General features: G+C 36.0%; 2 protein-coding genes across 2 annotated transcripts in view; both read left to right on the top strand.

Annotated features, from left to right (window-relative positions):
* Window positions 1-95: 95 nt before the first annotated feature.
* LOC137408190 (riboflavin-binding protein-like) lies at window positions 96-14,929 on the top strand. The gene is made up of 5 exons (XM_068094595.1): window positions 96-292; window positions 4,639-4,721; window positions 9,534-9,673; window positions 12,240-12,319; window positions 13,844-14,929. The coding sequence occupies exons 1-5, from the start codon at window positions 193-195 to the stop codon at window positions 14,011-14,013; spliced, it is 573 nt and encodes a 190-aa protein (XP_067950696.1). The 5' UTR covers window positions 96-192; the 3' UTR covers window positions 14,014-14,929.
* Window positions 14,930-19,214: 4,285 nt separating this feature from the next.
* Window positions 19,215-27,970, top strand: part of LOC137408600 (monocarboxylate transporter 12-B-like) — a 14,660-nt gene continuing 5,904 nt past the window's right edge. The window contains exons 1-3 of the mRNA XM_068095181.1: window positions 19,215-19,316; window positions 22,967-23,149; window positions 24,165-24,295. Coding sequence (XP_067951282.1) covers window positions 19,223-19,316; window positions 22,967-23,149; window positions 24,165-24,295 — 408 coding nt within the window. The 5' untranslated portion in view covers window positions 19,215-19,222. The remainder of the gene's footprint in view (window positions 19,317-22,966; window positions 23,150-24,164; window positions 24,296-27,970) is intronic.

Below are 27,970 nucleotides of genomic sequence, written 5' to 3'. Positions count from 1 at the left end.
AGAGGCGTGTTGAACCAGTCTCATTGAGAAATTTGTGGAAAAAGTGCGAGCTATGTTATTGTCGGAAATGTTTGTAATATTATCTTAGTTTTTAAATAGAACAGTCTACAGACAGCGAGTACCACAAAATCTGTTTTTGAAATTTGGTAGTTGACGACTGAGCACTTTTCAGACCCGCTCCTAGCAGTTAAAATGCGGTATTTTATCCATATGCTGGCTTTTCATGTTTTTTTATCAGCATCGTCACTCGTTGCAGTTTCTGAAGAAGAAGTAAAAACATGTCCCTTTGTTTGTAAGTAGTGTCTTAATCTTTTGCGTCGTTTTATTGAGCGTTCTGTGTGAGCTCTTTTGAGCTTTGTTAGCATTAGACTATATTAAATGAGCACTGACTAGAAATGAATGTGGCATATAAATAGCTGCTAAAGGTGTAAGAAGTAGTATCAATACGCGTGGAATGCGTTCCTGACATATCATATTTCATTGTCCTTCTTAGCATTTAAATACATGTATTCGATTCCAATGAATTGTGGTAATTTTAGCTGTGTATTTGCTAATGACTTTCGCTGTTTGCGAATGCGTGCTTGTTATTTCTCTTAAACTAAAATAAAAATGACTACACATCAAACTCGATTAAATGATGAATTACTAAATGGATAACCAAAATCGTTGTCAACTGCAAAATTATGCTTAAAGTTTTATTCGTAGGATCATCGCTCTGTATTCATCTCCATTTGAATATGGTTAGTTAGTCTCTGACGGTCCATAAACTAAAAGTAACTTTCTGATCTGCCTAAAAATATTTGAAAGAGAATTCCAGTATTTCAAAGACTATTTCAACAATTGCTATTAAAAGTGTATCGCCATATTTTGTACTTCTATAGCTTTTTGTTCTACTTTAGGTTTTTTTATAGCGTTGCTCATAAACAAGGTCCAAGTTATTCACTTGTGCATTTAGTCATAGCATCACTTCATCAAACGTCTTTCTCTTTACCATACTCAGACTCATCTCATCATTACCTTACAATCATCATTTCTGACTATTCCCTTTCCATAGTTAATATTGGACTTGAATCTTTTTTGAATATTTTCACATAATACTACAATTTTTTTAATCAAATTATAACTGTCGACTTGCCACAGTAATCTTTTTGGGGTTAACACATTTTGAACTCTTAACTGTATGTAATTTACATAACTAAGCGCTGTTCTACTTATTTGTTTAATCCAGAAGGTGGATGTTTTATTTTATGCACCAACGCGCATGTGAGGCAAGGTTATGCAGTAATTACTTATTAACACTTACAATTATGCCAAAACTAATTACAGTCTAACATCGACAAACAAAATTAACTCACTCTGAGGTTTCTCGTGTAACTGTCACATTTCCAAGCCAGGATTAGGGTACAGATATACTTCCATTTGTTTAATTTATTTTAAAACTGAACGTTTAATGCTAAGTACGTCCAGTAATTATATATATATATCATATATATATATCATATATATATATAAACAAAGTTATTATATAAAACTATATAAAGGTAAAAGATTAAAACCTACTGTATATTACATATAAGAAACCTAATTACTGCTAAAGTGAAGCCATGGCATGACAGTACAATGAGTAGTTTAAGGGATGAGCTGTAAATTAACATATCTTATACTTTTTTGCTATTTATGTAATATTTGCCACATATTTTTTTCCATATCATATGTAGGCCTACTTGTTATTCAGTCTCTTTGATTTTGTTTGTTTTAGGCCTTTTGTTTGCACCATTTTAGTTTTGTCCTCACTGTACCTGATGTGGTCCTCATCTACTTTTTAAAGAATAAATCCAAATATGTTTTTGAATTTGTGTTCTATAATTTTTTGTGACAAGGAAAGTACTACCATCTACTTCTTGTCACCAGTACTATCACCCACCCTAGTCTTCCTTACAATACATTACAGTAAAACTAAAAGTGGAAGGTACTATGAAGGCACTTTAATACTATTTGCTTATCATGGGACAAAACTGCACAGCTGCGCTGGTTGGCAGATTTGAAAAACATTGCATGTTTTATGTTGCAAATCATTTTAGATGTAGAGTCAAATATTTGTTTGAGCGATACTTGTTGTAACCAATACTTCATACATGCGCATATAGAGAAGTGGGCCGTTTTCATTATTTTACTGCTGCTGAAAGTCTAAAATGGGAGCTTCTGTCTGTGTTGTTGTTATAATAGTTAAAAGAGTTGCTAAAACCACAAAAAGTTACCTAATAATAAATAAATGTTGATGCTCTCAAAGCTACTGCAATAACAACACATTTGCCCATTTTAGCAGGTATTAGACATGAATTCCTTATCAATCTTTATCTGAAATTCAGGCTTAGTAACAATACGCTCACAGTTATATTAGTAGTAGAATTTGTTTTTGGTACAAATACTAGGCTAAACAAATTTTTTACAAAACCCTTGGATGAGATTGAATAGAGCAGTAAAAAGGGTTTTCGTCACAAGGGTCGTCACTTTCAATAATAATATTAAATCAGATTATGACAATGTTTCATATTTTGCTCAAGTCCCTGATTATTGAAGTGATAAATGCTACTCTGAGCTTTCATTCTGCAAACTGAGATAATAGAATTCTATAGATTGGGAGAAAAATAGCTGTGATGCTCAATTTTTAACGACTACATCTTTTGTGAATATGATGTTGTGCTAATGCTAATGAACTTAGGGCTAAACAGCAAGGGGAAATTGAGCTGATTTGTGAATCCATCGTACGGTTGATGGTTGTCATGGTCAACTTTAAATGAGGAAATCACAGTTGAGAGAAGACAAATGAGAATTTTACGCTTCAAAAATATATAGAGAGAGATATGTCTGTTTTCAGCAATATTAATCGATAAGTCTTATCTCCTCACTGTCAACTAGAAGTGCTTGATCTTAGAAATGATTACATCTACTCATCACAGTTTGACCTTGTTAAAGGATCTCACATACCCACCCCTATCAAGTACTTCTTTGTCTGAAATATTGACGATTAAAGGCCTTTTCTGCACGAGTATGTCCAAGAACTTGCACTGGTTCGAACAACTTCTTCCTTGACTTCATTATGTCAAAAATCAATACAGAAAAGGGCTTACAGATGAGTACATCATTGATATTCGTCATCTCTTTGCTACAGTCATTCCACTATAGTATACTTAAATCTTGGATGACGTTCAATGCTGGGTGTTTGATGAAAAGAATCATGTGTTGTTATCATGCTAGCAATATCTCAATTTTGCTTTTTATGGATATTAATTCATGTTTATTTGCATTGAAGAAGTTAAGGTGAATAATACAGTGATATAGGAAGGTAAACATTCTTTTGTCTGCGCTAGCTATTATAATTTATAGGACTTTGGTCACAATAGCTTTTTATCAAATTATTATCTAAAAGTGGCTTTGAACCCGATAAAGTTTCTCTCCCATGAGTTGATAAATTCTGAAAACTCGGTCTGTTTGATTGAGTTAAAGCTTAACTGATGGCATTTTAAAATTACATCTAGTTATACCAGTACGATCATGATATATCATTTTAGTGATGATTTGGATATTAAAAAAACAAGAAACCGGAAACACTCACAATACAAGCACCGATACAGCACGATACAGCACGATACAAGCACGATACAGCACCGATACAGCACCGATACATGCTGTGACAGGAGGGAGTAATTTTTTCGGTCAAACACAGGCTTACAAATTAACATGTCCACACTGGTGATTAGCCAATGCATTATCACGAGACAAGAGCACTTCTGTTGGCTGCCATTCTTATCCGAACATCTTTCACCATCTAATCGCCATGCCACATTGTTATGATAACCCAATGTGGCAAATAATTACAACGCAAGGTCTTGGCAGTTTACACCAAAACCAAAAAATTCTGCGTCATACTTATAAACTTTCACGGTGGTTATAAAATTACACTGATCGGTTTGTGCGTACATAATGTAAAATGTGCTAGCAAGAAATTCTTTCGCAAAAATGGGAAGTTACGAAATTGTCCGTAAAAGTCAGCAGTTTTTGGAAGTTCTCTGTTAAAACTTATCAATGCTCTGCTTCCCTGAATAAGGATTTTGAATGGACCAGTTTTAGATAATCTAGTTTGAAAAGCATTTTAATATAATTTTATAACGTCGCATCTGTTTCCAGTCAATATTTAGCAAAAATTGCAATTTTTCTGTCGGTTTTCATGACTTAAAAATACTGATAAAATTTGTTATTTAGTTGAAATTTCAATAAACTATGATTGAGACCTCAATGTTAAACGTTATATGCTCTTGTTAATGCACTAAGTATTTGCACTGTCGGTTAACCTTTTAATGTGGATACAGCAAAGTAAGGAAAATCATAGATTTTTTGTAGAAAAGATATTTGTCTCATCATTTAGGATCTGCACTTCAGGCCATTGTTTTGTTTTGCAATCATCTGAGGTCATTGGTCTCATATTATTTACTAAACCATATAAGAGTTAATACTATAACACGTATTTTTCTGTTTGGCCTTCACCCATGGTTGATTTCTAATGTTATTTGTAGTTACATTCATTGTTTATGGCTTAGAGTTGTCAGTTCACTGCTGAATGGCTTTAACTCATTGCAGATGAAGCTCGCCCGCCTTCCGCGGAGGATGGACTCAGAAATTGCACATGGTATAGCCAGTATTCATGCTGCAAGCGTACTGAGGTAGACACTCACATTCTTACCTGTTTTGCTCGTTTTTTGACACTTCATGATTTAGTTTTGGGAGCATTGCACAGTATCTACTACTACAGTCATCCTGATTCATATTCGTAGTCTATATTTGCTGGGCATGATTTACGATCTCCCAAATGCAACTCCAGTTACAAGCACAAGGAATGAGCTTTCATTAGTGAGAATAATAAATAAAATAACAGTCTTTACTATAATAAAAGCCGTGTCGGTCTCTCCGAAGCCACGCTTAGAGGTTAGGAAAAAAGATTGCTTTCACTGAGATTTGAACTTGCAACTTTCAGTTTAATGCCAACACTCTACAACCTGAACTACTAACCCATTCTGCTGCAGTTTGGAATAATTGTGCGCATGCTTGTTCCACATAGCGATCTCTCACGGCACACTGTACTGCCACAGCAATGTAATGCCAAAAAAATGTATCTCATGGAGTTGATTTTGGATATTGGCTTAGCAGTCAGGCAACTCACCACTTAACCACCTTGCCTGCAATATGGAATAATTACGCTCATAGCAGGATCACGCATGATTTTAGAATTATTGTGCACATAGTTATTACACCTGACGATCTCTTACGGCGCACAGCACTATTAGCATACTATTAATCATAATATTAGCACTACTATACATGAATAATAATTTATTTACCAATTTGGTACAAGCTGTACATCATATGGAAACTTGAGAGTTTGTAGAGATGAAATAGAGTAAGTTGTTTTGCTTAGTTAGGGTAGGCGGGTCTTCTGTCTTACATCAAAAAAGGATCTACTCTGATAGAGATAAGTTATACTTTTCTGGCATCATGCGATCTCACACAGTTGCCCAGATTCTGTGGTTGTGCATACCACAGAATGTGAAACCCTTACCAAACCAAATGGTGTTACTATCAAATATAAAACACTTTTAGCGACTTCAAACTACCTTCTCAGACTCGTCATGTCTATTGGACAGTTGTTTGATGATGCAGCAAACTCACATGTGTGTTTTGAATTGTTGACAGTTCTCGCTCTTTATCGATTTAGGTGCCAAAGAAAAATTCGGGGCTTCATTTAGGTTGAACATTAAATTGCTGATTACTTATAATGTAAAAGCTGCATGGTGTGTGCAATTCCTCGAAGATCGGGTACTGCAAGTAAAGGCTGTGCATTTTTCTTAGAGCATTGCTGTGCAAACAATAGCTCTGTAATCCTGTCTGGGTTATGTCCGACTCCAGTGGCGAGGAAAACTTAACCCTCTGGGGCCCCTTGTTGCACTGGTGCAACACAATTTTCAAAACTAAATAGAGCAACTAGAAATGCTTTATAGCCAAATATTATTCTCAAGTGGCTTCTTACATATCTTTATGCAACCCTAAACCCAAAATTGATTGGATGTCATGCTCGTGATGTCATCACATAACTCTAGAACATTCCATGGAATTGAGAGTTGACCACACATGAGGAAAGCAACTTTTTAGGCAAAGATTTATAGCTCTTTGAGGTAAGTTGGAATTACTCATTTTCTGTTTTTTGGTTCTATGTTGACCATATTTTTACACATATTAAATGTTTCGAAGAAGTAAATTTTTTTTCTTCTATCTATATGAGCTCAAAATTTCTTGTGCAGGAGTGCAACATTGGGCTCTACATAGCTAAGCTGCAAGCCAAGGGGTTAGTATCGGATGTTCCAATAGACCATTGTTAGGGCTAATGCTCTTCATTCTTGTTGATGAGCATAATACTTAGTGTTGTAAAGATGGTAGTAGAGGTACACTGACTACCATTGAAGTGATATTACCAGGTTACCTTCACTGCTACTAGTACTACTGCTATTAGTCATTTACTACCAAAGCAAATTGGTATTTCCGAATGATACAAAATTGTGCAATTATTTCACTTGATATAGCATGATAGTTAGGTGTGTAGGCTTTCTTTTGGGCGATTTTAGGTGTTAGATGAATAGTATTTTAAAATATTCTGTTTTAGTTTGTAGATACAAAATGCATTCAAAGCCTTCCACTTCAAACAGCAACAGCAATTGCCTTCGAATGAGAAGCAGAGTTGATGGAACGAATTTGCTAGCGAGCTCTGGAAAATGTGACGAAGGATAGGTGCCATATGCAATGAATGTCTGTAAATAAAACCCGACAATACATAAAGAGTAAGCCACATCCATGGCGCTTCAAGATCTAGCGTCGAGCAGGAGTCAGTGGCATTTTGCATGACTGAAGTATACCAAGGTGGTGATGGTAAGCAGATGGAGTTGGGCTAAGAAGCTGATGTTGTGCTCAAGCTAACATCTACTCTACAAAAGAACTGGAGGTACAAAATTGTCGGAGGCAACTTGTTTATTGCTATTCCCTTCATCTCTGAGCTAAATAAAACTGGGATGTTCTATACAGATACTGTTCGAACCAACAGGGTTCAAGAATGCATGCTCAATAATGCAAAGTCCTCAAACGAGATAGTAAAGGATCTTATGACAGCTAGGTAAAGGAGGTCAACAATGTGGTTGCTGTCAAATAGTGTGACAACAAAGTTATCACCGTTCTCTCCTCATTGACTGGTGTACAGCCCTTTGCTCAAGCCAAATAGTGGGACAAGTCGTCAAAAGAGCATCATTTCTATAACATGCCTGCTCTTATACAACCACATAAAAATATGAGAGGCAGTGATTTGTAAGATTTATTTTTAGCAGAGTATCATTTTGCCATGAAGAGCCGGTGATGATATCTCTACCTGTAACGACATTTGTAATGGTAGCCGAAATCAACACTTGGAATATCTACAGAAGTGATAGTCGCCTTCTCAAGCTACCATAAATAAAGTACTAAATAGAAGAGAATTCCAAGCTGAAGTTGCCGGCAGTCTCATCCATGTCAATGGTGCTGCCAAACAAGGACGACCAGCTGCAGCAGGTGATGCTAGTCTATGCCTTACACCAGCTAAAAAATTGGAAGAGGTCCGTGCAATGTTCACTATGACAATTTTGCTCATTGGCCAATAAAGGCTCCAAAGCGAAGTCACGGCAAGCTGTTCAAGAAAATAACTACTACAAAATGTGAAATAGTCTCTGCTTTCTTGATAAACGAAATTATTTTCGTACCTATCATTGCAAGCGAATGGAGAGCTATAGTTACTTTGGAACAGTTGATATTGCTCCAGGATTTAGTCCATTTGTACCAAACAGTGATGTAAACTTATATGCTTGTGTTATATATATATATATATATATTTATATATATTTATATATGTATATATATATGTGTGTGTGCATATATGTATGCATATATACAATATATACATATATATGTATGCGTATATGTATGTATATATACAATTTATATATACTGAATGTATATATATTCAATATATGTACTATATATGTATATGTATGTATCTGTATACATGTATATGTATATAAGTACATTTACCGTTTATTTATTCAAATAAAGTTATTTTACTGGCTCAAATACTTCATAACACTATTGTCTAATGCGTAATGTATATAGGTAGCATTAAAGCCCAATGTTGCGTGAGTGCAACATTTAATATCTCAGGTCAGGGTCGTTGTAGAAAATAAAAAAATTAGAAAAACACTCATACATATATCTGGAAACTATCCAAAAAGTTTGAAAATTTTTAGAGCAAAGCTTCTGTGTATGGGCCTCACAGGGTTAATGACTGGAGACATACCCAGTTGCCGAGAGCAATTTAAGGTTAGATATCATTTCTTTTACTACCAGTAGCCTTATTACGGAACTGAACCCCAACCTGTTGTTTGCAGGTCAAGTGGGTTAGGTCACAAGGCGGCGGCTGTTCTCAACTTATAATGTAATACAGACATACCTCAAAATACGAGAAAATTGAGATACGAGCAGAATTTCAAGCAAATTTTTTCTTTGAGATATGAGTAATCTTTGAGATACGAGCATACGAGCCGATTTTTGATGTCCATTACATGGCTAAGTATGTAAGAGGCGCTTTCTAGAACAGCATCGCTTGATCTTTCTCCCCAAAGTAGTGTGAAAAAGGTTTTTAAAAGAAAAGGTCGGTTAAAATTGATGGTACCACGAGGCAAAAAGCGTCAAACCGGAAACAAATAATAAAAAAGTAAGATGACAAAATTAAAGTAAGTTCATGTGTTTAGTAAGTTCATGTGTTTAGTAAGTTCAGGTGTTTAGTAAGCTGAACTCTTGTAAGTTCAGGTGTTTAGTAAGTTCGTGTGTTTAGTAAGTTCAGGTGTTTAGTAAGCTAAACTCTTGTAAGGTTGTTTCAAAGTTTCCGTTGCGTAGCGTCACAAAAGTTTAGTGTGGCGAGCCCATTGCTATCAATTCTCTCTCTCTGACAGCTGTTAGCCAATAACTCTGTCTCGAAGGTGAAAACTTACAGTAGTGTACATGTTGATATTGCATATTATTGCAGACTTTAACAACTAAATGGGTATTTGTTACTTTGTTAGTGTAGGTACTGAATAACAATTAAAAACGCGTTTTTTTACTGTAATATCTTGTTTTACGTGGTTTTTATTGCATTGTGTGGGATTATTTTGTATTGGATTATTTTATAGACGAAATAGTGCTTTAGGATGTGAGTAAATTGACATACGAGCTGAGTCCCAGACCGCATTATCCCATATGTTAAAGTATGACTTTAATCATCTACTTGTTAGCAGAAGTGTTGGCTCGTCTTTCCCCTTTACTGTAGATATATTTTGACTTGTGTGTCATGCGGTGGCTGAACATCAATACTATATTCGTTTGCTTGCTCTGTAAATACTATAGACAGTGCGCTGTTTATATCTTAGGTAACCTCAGTCTTTCAAGGGATGCTTCCCCTAGATACTCCTAGCGGGATGGATGTAGCTAAAGCCCGTCATTGTAGGAATCTTATCAACTATATGATGTGCTATTTCTGTGACCCCAACCAGGCCAACTGGTACACAACGTGAGTCTTACTCAGGGTTATATCATACAGCAAGAGAAAGCTAGGTTACACCCGCTGCTTGATGGTATTTTCTTCGTACAGATTTGTAGCAGAATTAAGTGAAGGATGTGTACAGCATTTGTTCATGATCATACTACTATAGAATGTTCATGCATTACTAGCTTCTTAAGGATTCCCCAAACATAGTTGTATGAGTAGGGTGTTCAGATTTCATTCAGTTTCCTCTCAATTCTTTCACTATGGAACGCCATTCATGCGACTCTCCTATAATGTTTATTCTGGTGGCACGCCATTATAATCCTTAGTACCTATACAAAAACATTCATCATCGATCATAGAATTACAGATTCGTCTGAAATTTTGCCAAATAGATTTAGGATATTAGGTTGTCATTTCGTCAAAACAAAACGAAGAAGTCGTTTCACTTTTCACTCAAAACTCGTAGTGTAATATCGCTGTCTCCAAGTTTTTTATATTCTCTGCTTAGGATGGATGAAAAGAAAACATTTAAATTGCCACCTAAACGTGTGTTTGCTAGGGAAATTCTTCAACATCAGACCTCAGATATTTCTGATAACCATATTTCCATATTAGAGAATAGGGTTTTGCCTTTTAGGTAAACTGCATAAATGATAGGTTTTCTTTTGCAGCCGGTTTTACTAAGCTATAAAAATATTAAACATAGCTTCTCTACTTTCAACGCATTAATTCTTGTGTGAAATCTTCTGATTTCTGATAACTTAAAATTGAAGTTAGTTCAAGGACAAAGGCTTTAGCTTTTACAGCAAAGAATACTGAGTGTAACATAATCTGAGTGTAAAACTAATTCCTTGAGAAGCAAAGAGAATAGGTAGTAAAGGAGTTGAAATTATAACAGATCTGCTGCAATTCTTTGCAATGTTTTGTAGAAAGGTTGATAGTGGAGGTGTGATTGACATGGACACGTGTATGTGTCTAGAAAGGTTGATAGTGGAGGTGTGATTGACATGGACACGTGTATGTGTCTAGAAAGGTTGATAGTGGAGGTGTGATTGACATGGACACGTGTATGTGTCTAGAAAGGTTGATAGTGGAGGTGTGATTGACATGGACACGTGTCTAGAAAGGTTGATAGTGGAGGTGTGATTGACATGGACACGTGTATGTGTCTAGAAAGGTTGATAGTGGAGGTGTGATTGACATGGACACGTGTATGTGTCTAGAAAGGTTGATAGTGGAGGTGTGATTGACATGGACACGTGTATGTGTCTAGAAAGGTTGATAGTGGAGGTGTGATTGACATGAATATGTGTCTAGAAAGGTTGATAGTGGAGGTGTGATTGACATGGATACGTGTATGTGTCTATTGTGTTGTGTTGTGTTTGTTGTTGTTGTGTTGTGTATTTGTTGTTGTGTTGTGTTGTGTCTATATGTGTTGATTGATATTTAATGTTTCTGGGCTATGGTAACTGGCTATAGAACAAAAGTGTTCGGTAAATGCTTAAATGTGGTTAATGGACTGCTTCACAAGCTGTCCTATAATCGATAGAGCAATTTTCGGTTTACGGGTAGAATTAGGTCTAACTGACAGTTTGTTGTCCACCCCCAATCATTTACAGACTTTTGTCACGCGCATTCGAAAGCACTCTCAAATCCGCTTGTGCCAAACTCACTTTTGCATTGTGACAGTCACTGATATAGATTCTGTCACTATCATAATAGACTGTACGCTACCAAAAGTGAATCGTGACTGTTTTGAATTACCAGGAACTAGGAATGTTATTGACCAACCCACTGCTTACAGAGGTTAATTATTCAGTGCTTTTATGTCTAGCCCCCCCCCCCTTCCTCCCCCCCCCCTTACCAGCATCGCCATCTGTAACTTAAAGCCAGCCGCCAAAACACCGTTCCATCTAGGCAAGTATTCATTAATGGATCATCGAAAATTTATACTAGAAATAACATTAGCGTAGCTAATTGTATTGCTATATTTTGTTAAGAAAAATTGCTACACATCAACCATGAAAACAATCTACGTACATGAATACTATAGATAGATGATAAACCAGACTACAGAAACAAGGGGTTTAATCGCTGAAGGAACGTTCTTTAATACTTTGTTGACCATTTATTTCAAACAGAAATGTTTTCTAAATTTATGCCACACAAGAATCATAAAAAGGGCAACATTTAGTCGATTGAGTGAAATAAATTGTTTTGACATTTAAACTATCTCTTTGGTTAAGTGAATGCATATTAGATAGAGAGTTGTTAAAAGAGCTAGCGATAATATTCCCAAAATAGTTGTTAAAGGTTGTATGAATTATCTAAAATGTTTCATAAACAGTTCCAATTTATACGAGTGACTTCTGTATATCTGTTACAAGTGAAAATATCTTTATATTTTATATAAATTTTGCTTATATGAAAACCTGTTGTCATCGTTGGTCAAAAGTGAATCGTAGATAATATTAGTTTTTTATGTTATACACATAGCATGAGTTCTACGTGTCTACTGGGGTGGTTGCCAATAATATCAGACTGATGTAGGAAGGTGGCTGACCATCTTGTTTTCTCTCTATTGCAGAACTGTACAAATCTGTCAGCCATTTTGTGCCGATGTTTATACCTATTGCGGAGAGGCTGCATATAACGGCGTCACTATAGGTGAGTCAGCAGGATCTCTCTCAGTAATGGCAGCATCTGAGTTTAAAAAACCAGAGGAATCTTTAGTTTTCATGCTTAGTTTTTCCGCTAGTTGTCACCTGCACGCTACTATAATATGATATTTTGTTAATAATTTTCCAAAAGTACAAGTAAACTTTCTAAGATTATTCAAAGATGTACCACTTTGGAAGGAAAGGCAACATTTAATTCTCAAATCACCGAAAGTCAATGTTTTATAACCTTTGAGTTATCTCCTCTCGGTCATTATGTGACTTCTGTGTACATTAAAACTTAAGGCAATTGCATATTTAAACTAGTCGGCATGTAGCTATGGCTACAAAGGTTCGTGTTATGAACTACTTCATGAGACAGATTTTGGGAGGAAACATTGATGTAGTAATATAAGCTTGCATCGCTTTTAAACATTTTTGCATAGGTTCATTTGCGTTGAGCTCATTATATTTATAAAGTTGCTCCGCTACAGCAAGAATTTTTATTCTTTTTGCGTGAAATAAGAAACTGTTGCTAGACATAGTATCACCATAGTAACACCGTAGTAACACCGCAGTAACACAGTAGTAACATCTTAGTAACACAGTAGTAACACCGCAATAACATGGTAGTAACATAGTAATACAGTAGTAACAATGTAGTAACACCATAGTAATACCGTAGTAACACCGCAGTAACACAGTAGTAACACAGTAGTAACATCTTAGTAACACCGCAGTAACGCAGTAGTAACACCGCAGTAACACAGTAGTAACATCTTAGTAACACAGTAGTAACATCGCAATAACGCGGTAGTAACATAGTAATACAGTAGTAACAATGTAGTAACACCATAGTAACACCGCAGTGACACAGTAGTAACACCATGGTAACACAGTAGTAACACCGCAGCAACATCATAGTAAGACCGTAGTAACACAGCAGTAACAGGGTAGTAACACTGTAGTAACACCATGGCAGAATCTTGGAAAGTTAATGATGTTCCTGCTGTTTGCTGCTTTCTAGTCTTGTGATTACAATTGTTGTATTCCGAGTTATGATTACACCGACTGTTTGTCTGTATAATATATAGCCTACATGGTATAATGTAAATATATGTTCCCTGTTCATAATAAGTCCAATTCATTTTGAGGTTCAGTTGACTGACGGTGGAACTGAACAAACTAGAACCATGTCTGTGTAAACTTTTGTTGTTGGTTGCTATTTCTCCTAAATCAATCGCTCATTGTCGGAAGCTTCAACGTGTTGCTGTCTGGTCATCCCATGTTAATGCCTGTCATTAGTTACCTACATTATCTCAACTTTCCGCATTCGTTTAATCTGTACTTTCGTCTGTACTGAACCAGTCCTGAGATATGCACATACTACATACGCAGGCCTAGCTAGAGCTGCAACAGTTCAGTTTGAGCTGCAGGCCTAGCTAGAGCTGCAACAGTTCAGTTCAAGCTGTGAATGGCGTCGGCATTTTGACAGTTTTAGTTCCACTAACTGACTGCTGCGTGTCTTTTGCAGCCGATTCATTTGCCAGTGGAGAAGAATTTTGCGCTGCTCAGATGTTTACAGTGGTTCAAGGAGAGAGTGGCTGCTTTAAGTTCGATCCGACTGTCTTTGACAGCAGTCCTACTGTTGCTGGCAGCGTCCTCACATTCTTTCTCTGTTTGTTGTCTAATCTGTTAGTTTAGTATCGTAACTTTTTGCCCATATTCAGCATTTTCCATTCTTATACCCATCCTCTACCTCACACCTCTTCACTTCTCGCGTGCATTTTCAACTCTTTCGCACCTTTCTATTATGTGCCATACTGATTTCACCTCCCTCCCCCCCCCCATTTCCTTTATCGCAAACATCCTCAAATTCTGTCTCAATCTTTGCACTCTTGTTCACTGTCTTTCTACATTTTCTCATTTTTATTTCCCGTAGATAAGGTATTTACAAGCATTCCTTTTATTTGATTATTTATAGTGGATAGTTATATATGATCTCTTAAGTTTCTTCTTACATATCTGTAGTATTATTGTTTTTCTTTACTTCTGTTAAGTATCTCATTTACTTCATGTTTGGTTGGTCAAGTCTTTGCTCTGCCTACTGGAGGGGTCATTAACTGTTGTTATCCAGTCATAGATGTGCATTTTATGGTTGTCTAATGTAGACAGCTGGGTATGGCCTAGACCAGCGAACACGGCCAGCATACGATTACTATTGGCGTTATTTATCTGCATTTTTGGTGTGTCACTCTATGCCTGGAAATGGAGCATACCTTTTATTTTCATAAACGTTTTCCTTTACCTCTTCTTGGCATAATATGCAAACCCAGTTAAAGAATTTTTTTATTCAAGTTGTAAGAGTGATTATTTCAAGAGACCGAATGTATAAGGTTTTGGGGTGTTTCATCTATTAGTTGAACTTTATTCAAGGTTATGTCGGAGTACATAAATTTGATTACCTTTTGTGTTGTTTTTTTTTATTTATTGCAATCTCTATAGATATATTTTGTGTTTTTGTTTTTAACATTTTCTTCTTGTTTTGTCTAGTTCACTAGTCATTGTTCTAGCAATTTCCATGTTGAATACACTGGGTTCTCCGTGTAGTGCCATAGAACTAAGGCAGACTCTTTCTCAGTTCACTGTGATATGTAAAAGTGAGGCCTGACAGCGTCTAGGATAGCTGGCAAACTTCTCAACTCGGAGTAAGCCGGAGTTGAACTGGCATTCCACTCTTTTGGCATGTGAATTAGTATATAGCTGGCGCTGTCCAGCTATTCTATTATTGTCAGCGTGTTCAATAATATTAATTGCCATAAGGACCACATCAGTAAATGCCATAAATATTTATATTAATGTTCAATTAATATAAATAAGCTCTGTTAAAGGAGTTGTCACACACTCCTGTTTTCTGTCAACTAGTTATTTACTCTAATTAGCGTAGTATTCTCACAGCAAAACCGCCTAGTCATCAACTACTCAGACAGGCCGTATGATTAAAGGTAAGGCAACTCTTTAATTACATCTACAGTAGCGTGTGATTTAAACTGGACCCTTGTTGGAAAATTCAAGTGCTTAATTACAGCATTGTTACTTATGGTGAATTTAGTCAATAAGCATAAATTTTATATTAAATTGAACTTCATTTTGTTCTGTTTTCAAATATGTAAACCAGACAGCTGTGAAATTATGCATTTGAATGATTATGTAGGCTAAATTCTGAACATTTATTTTAATGGCTAAAGATAACAATCTCTACAGATATGATCACACTACATACATTTTTTGTTTGATTCTAATAAATAAAAATGTATGTGGTACAGTGGTAGGATGTCTGTCCAGGATTTAGCCCATATAATCAATCAATAACATAATTTTACAGCTGTTTGGTATTGAATTGTAAATTGCATCTAGAGGAAGTATAATTTACACAGTCATTATTCATTTCTTTAAAGTGTCCCAAGTGGTTATCAAGACAAGAGAGATAACTCTATTGAACTAAAGGGCCATAATAGTTCTGGCTTTGACCATTGCCGATTATTATCAGTAGCAAAATCTGGTCACAACTAATTTATATTACAATACTAATTACAGAGCTGTTTATTTGCTACTATCATTATCACGAGAGCAAGCAATGAAATCAATGAACATTGGCTGTGAGAGAAATTTTCTAGCTGTTAGATGGTTATAAAATGAGATTAAATACCTGGCCTTTGAAAATTGCTAGTAAACTTTCTAGCGCCAAAATTGTTACGTATGCACCTTTTCAAAGGGAAGGCAACTCTTACAAACACCAAAAACTGACAGTCAAAGTCTTTTATTGAATTCTGGAAGGAAGAATCTCTTTTAATGTTTCTGCAGTTTAGATTTTACACTTTTCAACTTTTGAATGTGAGAACCTTGAGTTTAATTAGCCTTCTTCAGCAATTAAGCAGCTAGCTGATTGGTTGCTGAAAATAATGTTGTAATGTCGAGCATTGAAACTTTCTCTACCAACAGTTACAATAAAAAAACTCTTGTTTTTGATTTTTTTAAGCAAATAAAACAGAAACTGCCAAGTTGGTGCATGTCAAGAAGTCTACAGTTTCTGATGATATTCCTGGGCAGTGATCATGTGGAATTTGTCTAAATTCAGGCTAAAGATGAACAAGTGGAAGAATGTCTCGGCTGGTATTTTCTGTCACTTGCAGCTCCTTGTCATCGCAATGAAATTTGGCACAATGTTGGATGGAAAGAAAAATGTTTAACTGGCCGTAACATCGAGCACCTTCTGCTCTTCTTTCAAATTCATTACATTTTTGGCAGGTCCATAATTGAGATATTACCAGATGACGTTCTTAGGCTGACCTTAGCATTGTGGATGGTTCAGCATCTCGCTGCCAGTTTTTTTCTAGAAGTCATGAAAAACCATTTACCGCATGGCTGTCATTGACTTGAGCTACAGGTAGGCAATTGGTGAAGGAGTGACAATGGAAAGAGACAGAACTGAAGATCTACCAATAGACAAGGGCTGGGCCTGGGTCATTGTTGCCGGTAAGTATTTTTAGGTATCATCTCCCATGTAGCTAGGATGCTGACCCAATCTTTTTAGTAATCAATATAAAATGCTGACCTGACTATATTCTTGATCAAATACAAAAAGACTGATTTTTACTGCTGCCAGTTGTACAATTGTGATACATGAGTGAAAAATTTTATGATTTTACTAATTTGGCTGATGTTAGGAGCACCTGTTGTCTAGTGGCTACAGCTCAATCCTTTTAAACATTGAATATGAGTTTGATTTGTAAAGGTGACAGGTGTAGCAAGTGGCAGGAATGGCATTGAACTCGCACAATTAAGACTTTTCATCCTGAAAAAATAGCAAAAATGTTAACAACATTCCATTAGCAAAAGTACATAAAATGTGACAATTAAAATGTGAAGGTTATTATTTATAACTATTGAAATTAGGGTCCAAGATGCATAGTAAACCAATTTTGGTACGTAACCTTTGACCATTGCAGTAGGGAAGGGTTGCATCTAACATTTATTGTGCCTGCATGATTTTGCACATTCCTTTAGCTATTTTGTGACATATCTGAAACCATTTTTTCAGTCATTCTGTTTGCGTTGCGTTGTACAATGCAAATACATTTTTATCTGCATTTGACTTTTTTTGGAAATAATTTGTTTTCTGTCCAATTGTTTCATAAGAACTACAATCTTACACTCTGCGCTTTGCTATCATGTAATACATTTTGATTTTTCATACTTTATATTTACAATATCTTGTGTATTTAAGGCATATAATTGTGCACATATTTAACATGTATTGTAGCAAGCTGCTGCATATTTGCATTTGGAGCGGGGGGTATCAAAGTTCAGGGCGTGCTGCTCGTGGAAGTAGCAGAAAAATTTGAGGAGGTTTATCCTACTTCTACACTAATATGGGTGTTTTCTGTGAAATACACTCTGGCAGCGATGTTGGGCAAGTATCAGCTCTCATCAACTATATCCTAATGTCTACCTTGCTATGTCATGCTTGCATCATGATTGCCGTGTCATGAGTAGACAAATTTCATTGCTTCTCAAGTTTGAATTTTGTTTCACCAAACATACTTGAATGTTATAAAAATATAAACCTATACACATTTACGATTTTCAGCTATGCTAGAAATATATGAATTATTGCATAGGAAGCAAACAAAGTCTCATTGTTGGAGCGTTTCAGTATGCCACCTTGTAAAGGGCAGACCAAGGGAGACAAGTCTGGATTTAGCTTTGGCATAATTTATATACATGTATATAAAATTAAGTGTTTGTCCATCTGTCTGTCGTCATTCATATGTCTAGTTAATAGCGATTGGTTAAAATATGAACACTTACAGTCCAGTGCTCCGTGAGAGATCATGATGTGGAATGATTATATGCACAATTACTCTGAAGCGTGGCAAGATGGCTGTATGGTTTAGTGGTAGTGGTTTCTTGTGAGGTGCAATCTTTTTTTAATGCTTTTAGCTTGTTTCAGATAGACATGGCTCTTATTATAGTAAAGATTAAAATATTAGCTTAAATTACTAGCTTAAGTTACTAGCAAATTCATTGGGTAAAGAAACTTAGCCAATGGTGACGACATTACGAGCTACTTTTTATAAGTTGTTTTAAATTTTGAGCGGATATATAGTGAAGTAAAATATATTTTTCAACAATCTGTTTTAGCTATGCTTCGAGCTTTTAAATATTGGAATTATGCACTGGCCGGACACACACAGAAATATACAAATACTTTCCTTTGAAAGTTAAAGTAGTAAATGTTGTATACGTTATGTTATGTTGATTAATTAAAAATAAGTTTTCTATGAAAAACTTATTTTTTATTGCTCGTGCAACGCCAAGTATTCAGTTAGTTTTTAGTGTAATAAGACTTTTGTCCATACATAGCCACAGCTAGATGTCGAGAAAAAATAATGCATCTCACACGATTTGAACTCACAAATTTAGCTTTGCAGGCAGGCGAGCTACTATCTGCACCACTTATGCACTTTTTGTATGGCAGTAATTGTGCACATAGCTATTACATATGTTGATCACTTATGACATAGGACTGTCACGATACAAGTAAGAATAAACAGCTATTAATTTGTAAAATTGCTAATATTTTAGGGTCATATATTTTTTTATCATGCTCTTTTCCTAAAATTTCCAATTTTGAGCGCCTGCTGTTCATATCGTAGTGTTTAGAATTGCATATGGGTCACCAAGGTGCCTTTCATTACAAGTCATATGCCACTGTTGGGCATATGTATAATTAGAACTATTTTTTCACTCGATATTCTACATTTGAGAAGCACCTGTAGCAACATGTCATATTTTAACAGCCCCTCTGATAGGAATCCTCATAGTTAAACTGACAAGTAGAGTGGTGACAATGATCAGCCTGCTGCTCAATATCACTGGCTATGTTGGACTCGCCTACTCTAGGACCCTTCCCGCCATGTTTTTGACACACAGCATTCTCTCTGGTAAGTAATAGAGACTGAATTTTTATGTTCTTATGTCATGCAGCTCAACATTACCAAGCTTAATTTTGAGGTGCAACACAAGCTGAGTTGACAATCGAACTTTTATTCTGAAGAGAATGATGCTCTAACAGCAACATACTCTGTTAAAAACATTTTGAGAGCGCGCTGTTCTAGCAGGTGAATTTTAGTAAAGAGTATGTTGCTCAAACATATAAAATACGTACTGACATATTCGCAACCTGCGTACCATACATGCAAACAAAATCATCTTTACAATTCTTCATTCAAACAAGCATTCAGGTTTGGTGAATTACAATAAAATCTGATTAGTTAGATAAAGTTGTCTGCTTTATTCTTGGTGCCAACTGAAATGAAAGGAAAGAAAACTTTTCATCCTATTGTTTTTGCCTTGCTCTCACGAATTCTGTAGCTAACTGAGCAGTACAAAAGTATTCTAGAACATGTTGGCTGAGTATTTAGAGAAAAGATCTCAAGTCCTTCTAACACCCTTCAAGTCCTTCAAACACCCTTCAAGTCTTTCTAACACCCTTCAATTCCTGCTAACACCCTTCAAGTCCTTCAAACACCCTTCAAGTCTTTCTAACACCCTTCAAGTCTTTCTAACACCCTTCAAGTCTTTCTAAGACCCTTCAAGTCCTTCTAACACCCCTTCAAGTCTTTCTAACACCTTTCAAGTCTCTCTAACATCCTTCAAATTTTTCTAACACCCTTCAAATCTTTTAACACCCTTCAAGTCTTTCTAACACCCTTCAAGTCCTTCTAACACCCTTCAAGTCCTTCTAACACCCTTCAAGTCCTTCTAACACCCTTCGAGTCCTTCTAACACCCTTCGAGTCCTTCTAACACCCTTCGAGTTCTTCTAACACCCTTCGAGTCCTTCTAACACCCTTCAAGTCATTCTAACACCTTTCAAGTCTTTCTAACACCCTTCAAGTCCTTCTAACACCCTTCAAGTCCTTCTAACACCCTTCAAGTCTTTCTAACACCCTTCAAGTCTTTCTAACACCCTTCGAGTCCTTCTAACACCCTTCGAGTCCTTCTAACACCCTTCGAGTCCTTCTAACACCCTTCGAGTCCTTCTAACACCCTTCGAGTCCTTCTAACACCCTTCAAGTCCTTCTAACACCCTTCAAATCCTTCTAACATCCTTCAAGTCTTTCTAACACCCTTCAAGTCTTTCTAACACCCTTCAAGTCCTTCTAACACCCTTCGAGTCCTTCTAACACCCTTCGAGTCCTTCTAACACCCTTTGAGTCCTTCTAACACCCTTCGAGTCTTTCTAACACCCTTCAAGCCTTTCTAACACCCTTCAAGTCTCTCTAACATCCTTCAAATTTTTCTAACACCCTTCAAGTCTTTCTAACACCCTTCAAGTCTTTCTAACATCCTTCAAATCTTTCTAACACCCTTCAAGTCTTTCTAACACCCTTCAAGTACAAACATAATAATATTTCATTACCTAAAATAATGTTTTACTCATTTTACAATAATACGTGTGAATATGAATATATAAGTACTCGAGGTTTAAACTTTTTATTTCTCGGTTAGTCCATCTTTTTCCCTAAGCCAATATCAGAATCTCCAACAGTGTGAGTCTGTTATGAAAAAACAGTTTCTACAATTTTTAGCTAACGTCGTTAAACTGCCCTGTGATGCTTCATTTATGTTCCTATATAGTGAACTGTGTCGCCAGGCACTACCCTCTAGGTAGGCTTCGACCTTGGAGTGGACTGTAATGAGGCCTGCTGTATACTGCTTCACTTTTATTAGCCCTTTAGTTAGATAATAAACAAGAAATTTAAAAAATGAGCTAGGAATTCCTTGGTTTGAGCAACTGGAACTACCATGCCCGCTCATAAGTGACCGGCTTGCACAGGGAAGAATGATCTCTAGTTGAGCTGCACGCGTATATACATATATGTATGTATATATGTATGTGTATTTGTATGTATGTGTATATGTTTGCATAATCTTATATGTATGTATATATGTAACGTTTCATTGGCATTAGTGATATCAACAAATGATGTCTTGTGTTACATGCCAAAATAACAAAAGAAGACAGAAATCAGGAATTATTGATTGAGTTGAACGAAAGTTTTTATAAGTTGATAATCTAATAGGACTGCCGAGGAGTCTGAATAGTGAATTGAAGATTGTAGTAACAGAAAGTTGATAAACTGAAACAACGATGATAGATGTAGTATGTTGGTGCCAAGGAATAGAAAACGATGTTGCTTAACGTAGAAAAACTGTAATAGAAAACTAAAATAGCTCTTATAGAAAAATAAAATAGCTGCAATAGAACACGCTGTAACAACCTTTTGTAGCATGCTGGTGTGTCGCGAGTACGAGACCTTCTTAAAACCTCCCGCAAGAGGTTGCACACATTTATCTGCTGGTTACATAGTTGTAACTGAACTGAGAACAACATTTTATAAGTTGTTGGAGGTAACAGGGTGAGAGAGTGAGAGAAAGACAGATGGAGAGACAGGTAGAGAAACAAATAGACAGATAGAAAGACAGAAAGACAAATAAAAAGGCAGCTAGAAAGAGATAGTGAGACAGATAGAGACACAGATAAAGAGAGATAATGAAACCAATGATATACAGCCCCCTGTATACAACCTGTATACTGTATATACAGCCCTGGGAGCTGGATATCATTGACAAAACAGAGAAACAGATATAAAGGCAAATTGACAGACAGATAGAAAAAGATAGTGAGACAGTTAGAGAGCAATTTAAATTCAAGTGTCTTTTTCATTATTTTAAGGGGAATTAAATTCCAATCAGTGGCTGACAGCAGCTTTCCAGTTTGCCTTCAGGCAGTCACTGACTGAAAGGAATTGTAAAACAAGAAAGCCATTTAGTAGAGAATGTTGATACACTCAAGAATTTCTAATAGATTATCGTATCAACGATCTCTTTAACATTATTTAACACAATTTATTTTAATAATGTTATTGTCTAAAGCATTCCAGTTCTATTAGAAGCAGCACTGACACATACTTTTCTTCGGGCAGCATGGGAGCTCTTACATTTTCAAATAAAGTTGTGTAATTTCCAAATTCGCATGGTGGTTGATTAATGCAATTAGTCGCCCATCAGTGTGCTGATTTGAATGTCATGAGATCGAAACCAGCACAAAGTAGCCTTTTACTAAACACTTTAATTACTGTATGTATTATTTTTTCACAATGATGGTTTCAAGCCAGATTACAAATATAACTTGTTTGTAAATGTTTGTAATAGCACCCTAAAATGAAACTGTTACTTAGGGCATGCATTTGCTGCGGCGTACATATATGCTTTATGAACTACCAAACATGATTTATGAAAACAATGAACCTACTAACTACTTTTTGAGATGCAATCATTTTAAACGTAGTTGCACATGCATGGTATGCGGCAAAAAGTGATGAAATGCATACCTATATTGTATGACTTTTAAAAGAAAATTAGAATTAGTATTAGAAAATGCTATCAAAAAGCTAAGTAGTAGTTAGAGCATCAATTGCATAATAGTTCATTTAGAGTTATCCTTTCTCATGTGAGGACAACTCCTTTATACACTACTATTTGGTTCATGATTGCTTCTCTAAAATTACATGCGATTTGGTTGACAGGTATGGGAGAGAGTGCTATGCTTCTTGGCCCACTCATTGTCAGCGCCCCATACTTTAGAAAAAGGAAAGCCCTGGCGGTCGGTATTATTGCCAGTGGCTCAGGAATAGGATGGATTCTTCTTCCTTATGTCTATAGATATCTCTTTGACAACTATGAATATAGCGGAGCCTTTTTATTAGTGGGTATGTACTATTTATTTTACTCTACATGTATCCGACTAACACAGGAAGGTTATAAAGTGCTATACAACATTATATAGCATTATATAACGCTTTATAGCATTGCGTAACGGTTTATAATGTTATAATGTATATAACATTATATAACGTTATACAACATTATTAACCGTTTATTTCACCACTCTGTTATCTACTAACTGTTATTTACTAACTATTATCTGCTAACCGTTATCTACTAACCGTTATCTACTAACTGTTATCTACTATCTTTTATCTACTAACTGTTATATACTAACTGTTATCTACTAACTGTTATTTACTAACCGTTATTTACTAACTGTTATCTGCTAACTGTTATCTATTAACTGTTATCTACTATCTTTTATCTACTAACTGTTATCTACTAACTGTTATCTACTAACTCTTATCTACTAACTGTTATTTACTAACCGTTATTTACTAACTGTTATCTGCTAACTGTTATCTATTAACTGTTATCTGCTAACCGTTATCTACTAACTGTTATCCACTAACTGTTATCTGCTAACCGTTATCTACTAACTGTTATCTGCTAACCGTTATCTACTAACCGTTATCTACTAACTGTTATCTAATAGCTGCCACTCACTAGATCGAATGTAGGCTACTAATTACTATCAAACAATATCATATGCTGCCAGGTTTTGCATCTAATTGTATACAGCTACCAAACACAATTTCTTGATAATATTAGCATGCACAACCATGGTTATCATAATTTTTTTTAGTATTTGTATCAAAGACTCTATAACTTATAGTATATCACTTAGTGCTTCTATTTTCATTAGCCGTGCCTACAGAGAAGCTAAGTTTTAGTTCAACAAAACACCCATACCATTTAGAATAAGTATAAACATTGTAATGGATATAAACTGTCAACTTATCTAATGAGCAGACTTAGACATCAATATAATGGTTGCTTGGAGAGTTATTGCTCATGTTTACTCTTTTCACGCGCAGAAATGACTACATATTGCAGGGGGGTGTTACCTGCAACTGCTGATACCCGCAAGCCTACTTCGACCAATCTCTTTTTACTCTAAACAGCTACAGCCAAATTCAGAAGGAATTGAAGAGGAGCCAAATGTTAATTCCACTCATAGGGTATCGGTGAGTTTCAGACATCCAGTGAAACTTCAATCAAAAACCATCATTAAAAGTTATATTTCTTTTAGGTGAGGTACAAACACTAGTAAGGTATGTACTAACACTAGTAAGGTATATTCAAACCTTAGTAAGGTATGTACTAACACTAGTAAGGTATGTACTAAAACTAGTAAGCTATGTACTAACACTAGTAAGGTATGTGCAAACACTAGTTAGGTATGTACTAACACAAGTAAGGTATGTACTAACACAAATAGGGTGTATACTAACACTAACACTAGTAAGGTGTGTGATAACACTAGTAAGGTATGTTCAAACACTAGTAAGGTATGTTCAAACCCTAGTAAGGTATGTACTAACACTAGTAAGGTATGTACTAAAACTAGTAAGCTATGTACTAACACTAGTAAGGTATGTGCAAACACTAGTTAGGTATGTACTAACACTAGTAAGGCATGTACTAACACTAGTAAGGTATGTGCTAACACTAGTAAGGTATGTAATAACACTTGTAAGGTATGGAGTAATGCAAGTAAGGTACATGTATACACTAACAATACTATTGTATTTCACTATACTATTCACTATCACTAGAATAGTAATTATTATTATTAGTGATCATGTATTCAGACTGACTAAGACTGTAGGCTGAGACCGCAGGCTGAGACCGCAGGCTGAGACCGCAGGCTGAGACCGCAGGCTGAGACCGCAGGCTGAGACCGCAGGCTGAGACCGCAGGCTGAGACCGCAGGCTGAGACCGCAGGCTGAGACCGCAGGCTGAGACCGCAGGCTGAGACCGCAGGCTGAGACCGCAGGCTGAGACCGCAGGCTGAGACCGCAGGCTGAGACCGCAGGCTGAGACCGCAGGCTGAGACCGCAGGCTGAGACCGCAGGCTGAGACCGCAGGCTGAGACCGCAGGCTGAGACCGCAGGCTGAGACCGCAGGCTGAGACCGCAGGCTGAGACCGTAGGCTGAGACCGCAGGCTGAGACCGCAGGCTGATACCGCAGGCTGAGACTGTAGGCTGAGACTGTAGGCTGAGACTGTAGGCTGAGACTGCAGGCTGATACTGCAGGCTGAGACTGCAGGCTGAGACCGTAGGCTGAGACCGCAGGCTGAGACTGTAGGCTGAGACTGTAGGATTCTTTTGAAGGATTTAGTTAGTGGCAGCTGTTAGATTTCTACCAGTGGTGGTCGCTGGCAAAGCTCAGCAAATTGAACTTTTCTACGGTTTCTGGCGTGGGTTGCAGGATGTCGCTGGTAGTATGAACTGTGCACCAGGGGCCTGTGCACCCAGAATGCATTATGCATACAATTTCCCTTAGTGGTTTGACACAAAAACTTAACAATGCACTGAATACCACCCACATTCACCCTGTTGCTAAATGCCTACTATTTTTTTAGGTTTAATACAACCTTGACCCGGAAACATATCTTATATCTTAACTCTATGTAAACAGATACTATTGTCTAGGAGCAGACAATTCCTTCATTGCCGCCTTCTATTGTAGTTTCAATTTTATCTGAAATATATTTTTAGGTAACCATGCTTTTTTAACAATATTGTCTAATTGACTAACTGCCTGTGGCCCAAACTAACCATGATGGTGTGTAGTCGGGCATGTATCTCATACCCCCTCCTCTCCTCCTGTTGTGTAAAAGGTACCAGTCTTACTTACAGTACCAGGACTTACTGAACCCAGCTGGTTTAATATGCGCTTTCACCAAACCCTTCTTTATTGAAAACTAGGTGAATGCCCGGCATTGCCCGGGTAATAAAAGTCTGCACAGCAAATTTACTTTTATTTAATACGTAACAACAGTTACCATTCTAACTTTCAAACTTCATATCATGAGAAAAGTGTTTTGGGAAGTTTAAATAAATTATGAGAAAAATGAAAACCACTTAAAAGGTTGTTAAACTTTGTCAAACAATTGTAACATTAAAACTTCATATCATGAAAAAAGAATTTTTGCAGGTCAAATAGAATAAAAATAAAACAACTATAAAAGGGTTTAAATATAAATGTGAAATAATTAGCAAGTAGTAATTAAATTAAATTGGTTTTGCTACGATTACAATAAAATATAATGCGGTAATGATACGATTAATAGGAACTGAGAAAAAATAAAAATCCTGAATATGTTGAATTAATAATAACAATTCGTGCATAGAAGTGTGTGTGTATAAAGAAAAGTTACTGTTCCAGCAGAAGCTACCCATCAAAACTTTGAATACGGCGTACAGGTACTTTTTGATACTAGTGCAAATGTAGAATTGAGGTATCGTACTATCTTTGTCTGACCGAACGGAGAGAGAATGTAGAGGCTATTTCTACTCGAGATGATACAATTGTCCGCGTGAAAAGAATTGGCCTTGACCGCGATATAGCAATTGAACTTTACGAAAAATGGGAAATAGATGTTCATAAAAACATTAAAAATCATCGTGTTTCATAGAGTTAAAATAGTTCATAGAGTTTCAATTAATACGTCATTTTGGTTGTGAAAACGAGAAAAGAGTGTATATTATATAAAGAAATGTATACTTCTAAGAGCTTTTGTAGTCTCGTGGTTAGATAATTGGATTGCAAACCTGCGGTCTCAATCTTCGTTAGTCTAAGTCCAGCAGAATGCGAATTTTTAATTCCAAGATTTTAATAGCTATAACTGGAAATACCAGAGGACAGACAGACAAACAGGTAAAATTTGAGATTTATATAGATAAAATAGGATTTTTTTTCACATTCAAGGCGGGTTTAAGTTGAACTGGTGCCCAAACTAAACTGTGCATTGACATCGCTGTGTTCAAAAAACAAAATCAATACAATGCATGACTTCACAACAATTTACATATCTTTTCATAAAGACATGACCTTCCAAATCAGTGTGATTTCTGATGTTGCCTTTGAATGAACTAAACCAAACTTCTAAGATTGACACACTAAACCCAATGATTTGACCAAATAGAACCGCTGTCCTATTGGATAATGTACAAATTTGAACAACAGTATTATAAGAATGACAAAACAATAACATACATGTATATATAAATGTATACAGTGACAGATATAAACAGCCACAAATTATGAGTACAAAAAGTGATAAATATCAAGTCACATTATTAAGGAGAGATAACAAAACACTGTAATCTTGGAATTTGGCCAATTGTATGTAATCACACAGATTAAATATCGGCAAATTAAGACATTTGTCACATGAACTACTTTATGTCAATGAATTTGCCATGAAAAAATTTCTGATCATGCGTTGGTAATTGAATGAGTGGCTCCCTAACGAAACAGTTCATATGAGACACAATGGGCTTGCTCTGATCTATAATTTATAAAGCAGGATTTCTATAACCTGTAGGCCTGTTTCAGTTCATCATTCCAATTGAAAAACAGAACTTTCCGGTAGTAAAATAAATAGCAAATAGTTGACCACATAATCGTATTTCTCATTTATGATTGGAAACAAAAAATTTCAGTAAACAGAAGTAATAATGAATATATTGACTCTGTTATTGTAATATAAAACAAACTACGGTGTAATTAATAACTTAAAAGTGAAAATAGTTATGAGATTCAATTAAATTAAAGATTGGCTCATGTTTAATATGTGGCATGATCTAGAGAGTTGTTGTATCAGCACTACTAAAATAATGATTTTGACAG

The sequence above is a fragment of the Watersipora subatra genome, chromosome 11 (assembly GCF_963576615.1).
Source record: "Watersipora subatra chromosome 11, tzWatSuba1.1, whole genome shotgun sequence".
Taxonomy (NCBI): domain Eukaryota; kingdom Metazoa; phylum Bryozoa; class Gymnolaemata; order Cheilostomatida; family Watersiporidae; genus Watersipora; species Watersipora subatra.
The sequence above is the reverse complement of the archived record's forward strand: the minus strand, read 5'-3'. Positions and strand labels throughout refer to the sequence as shown.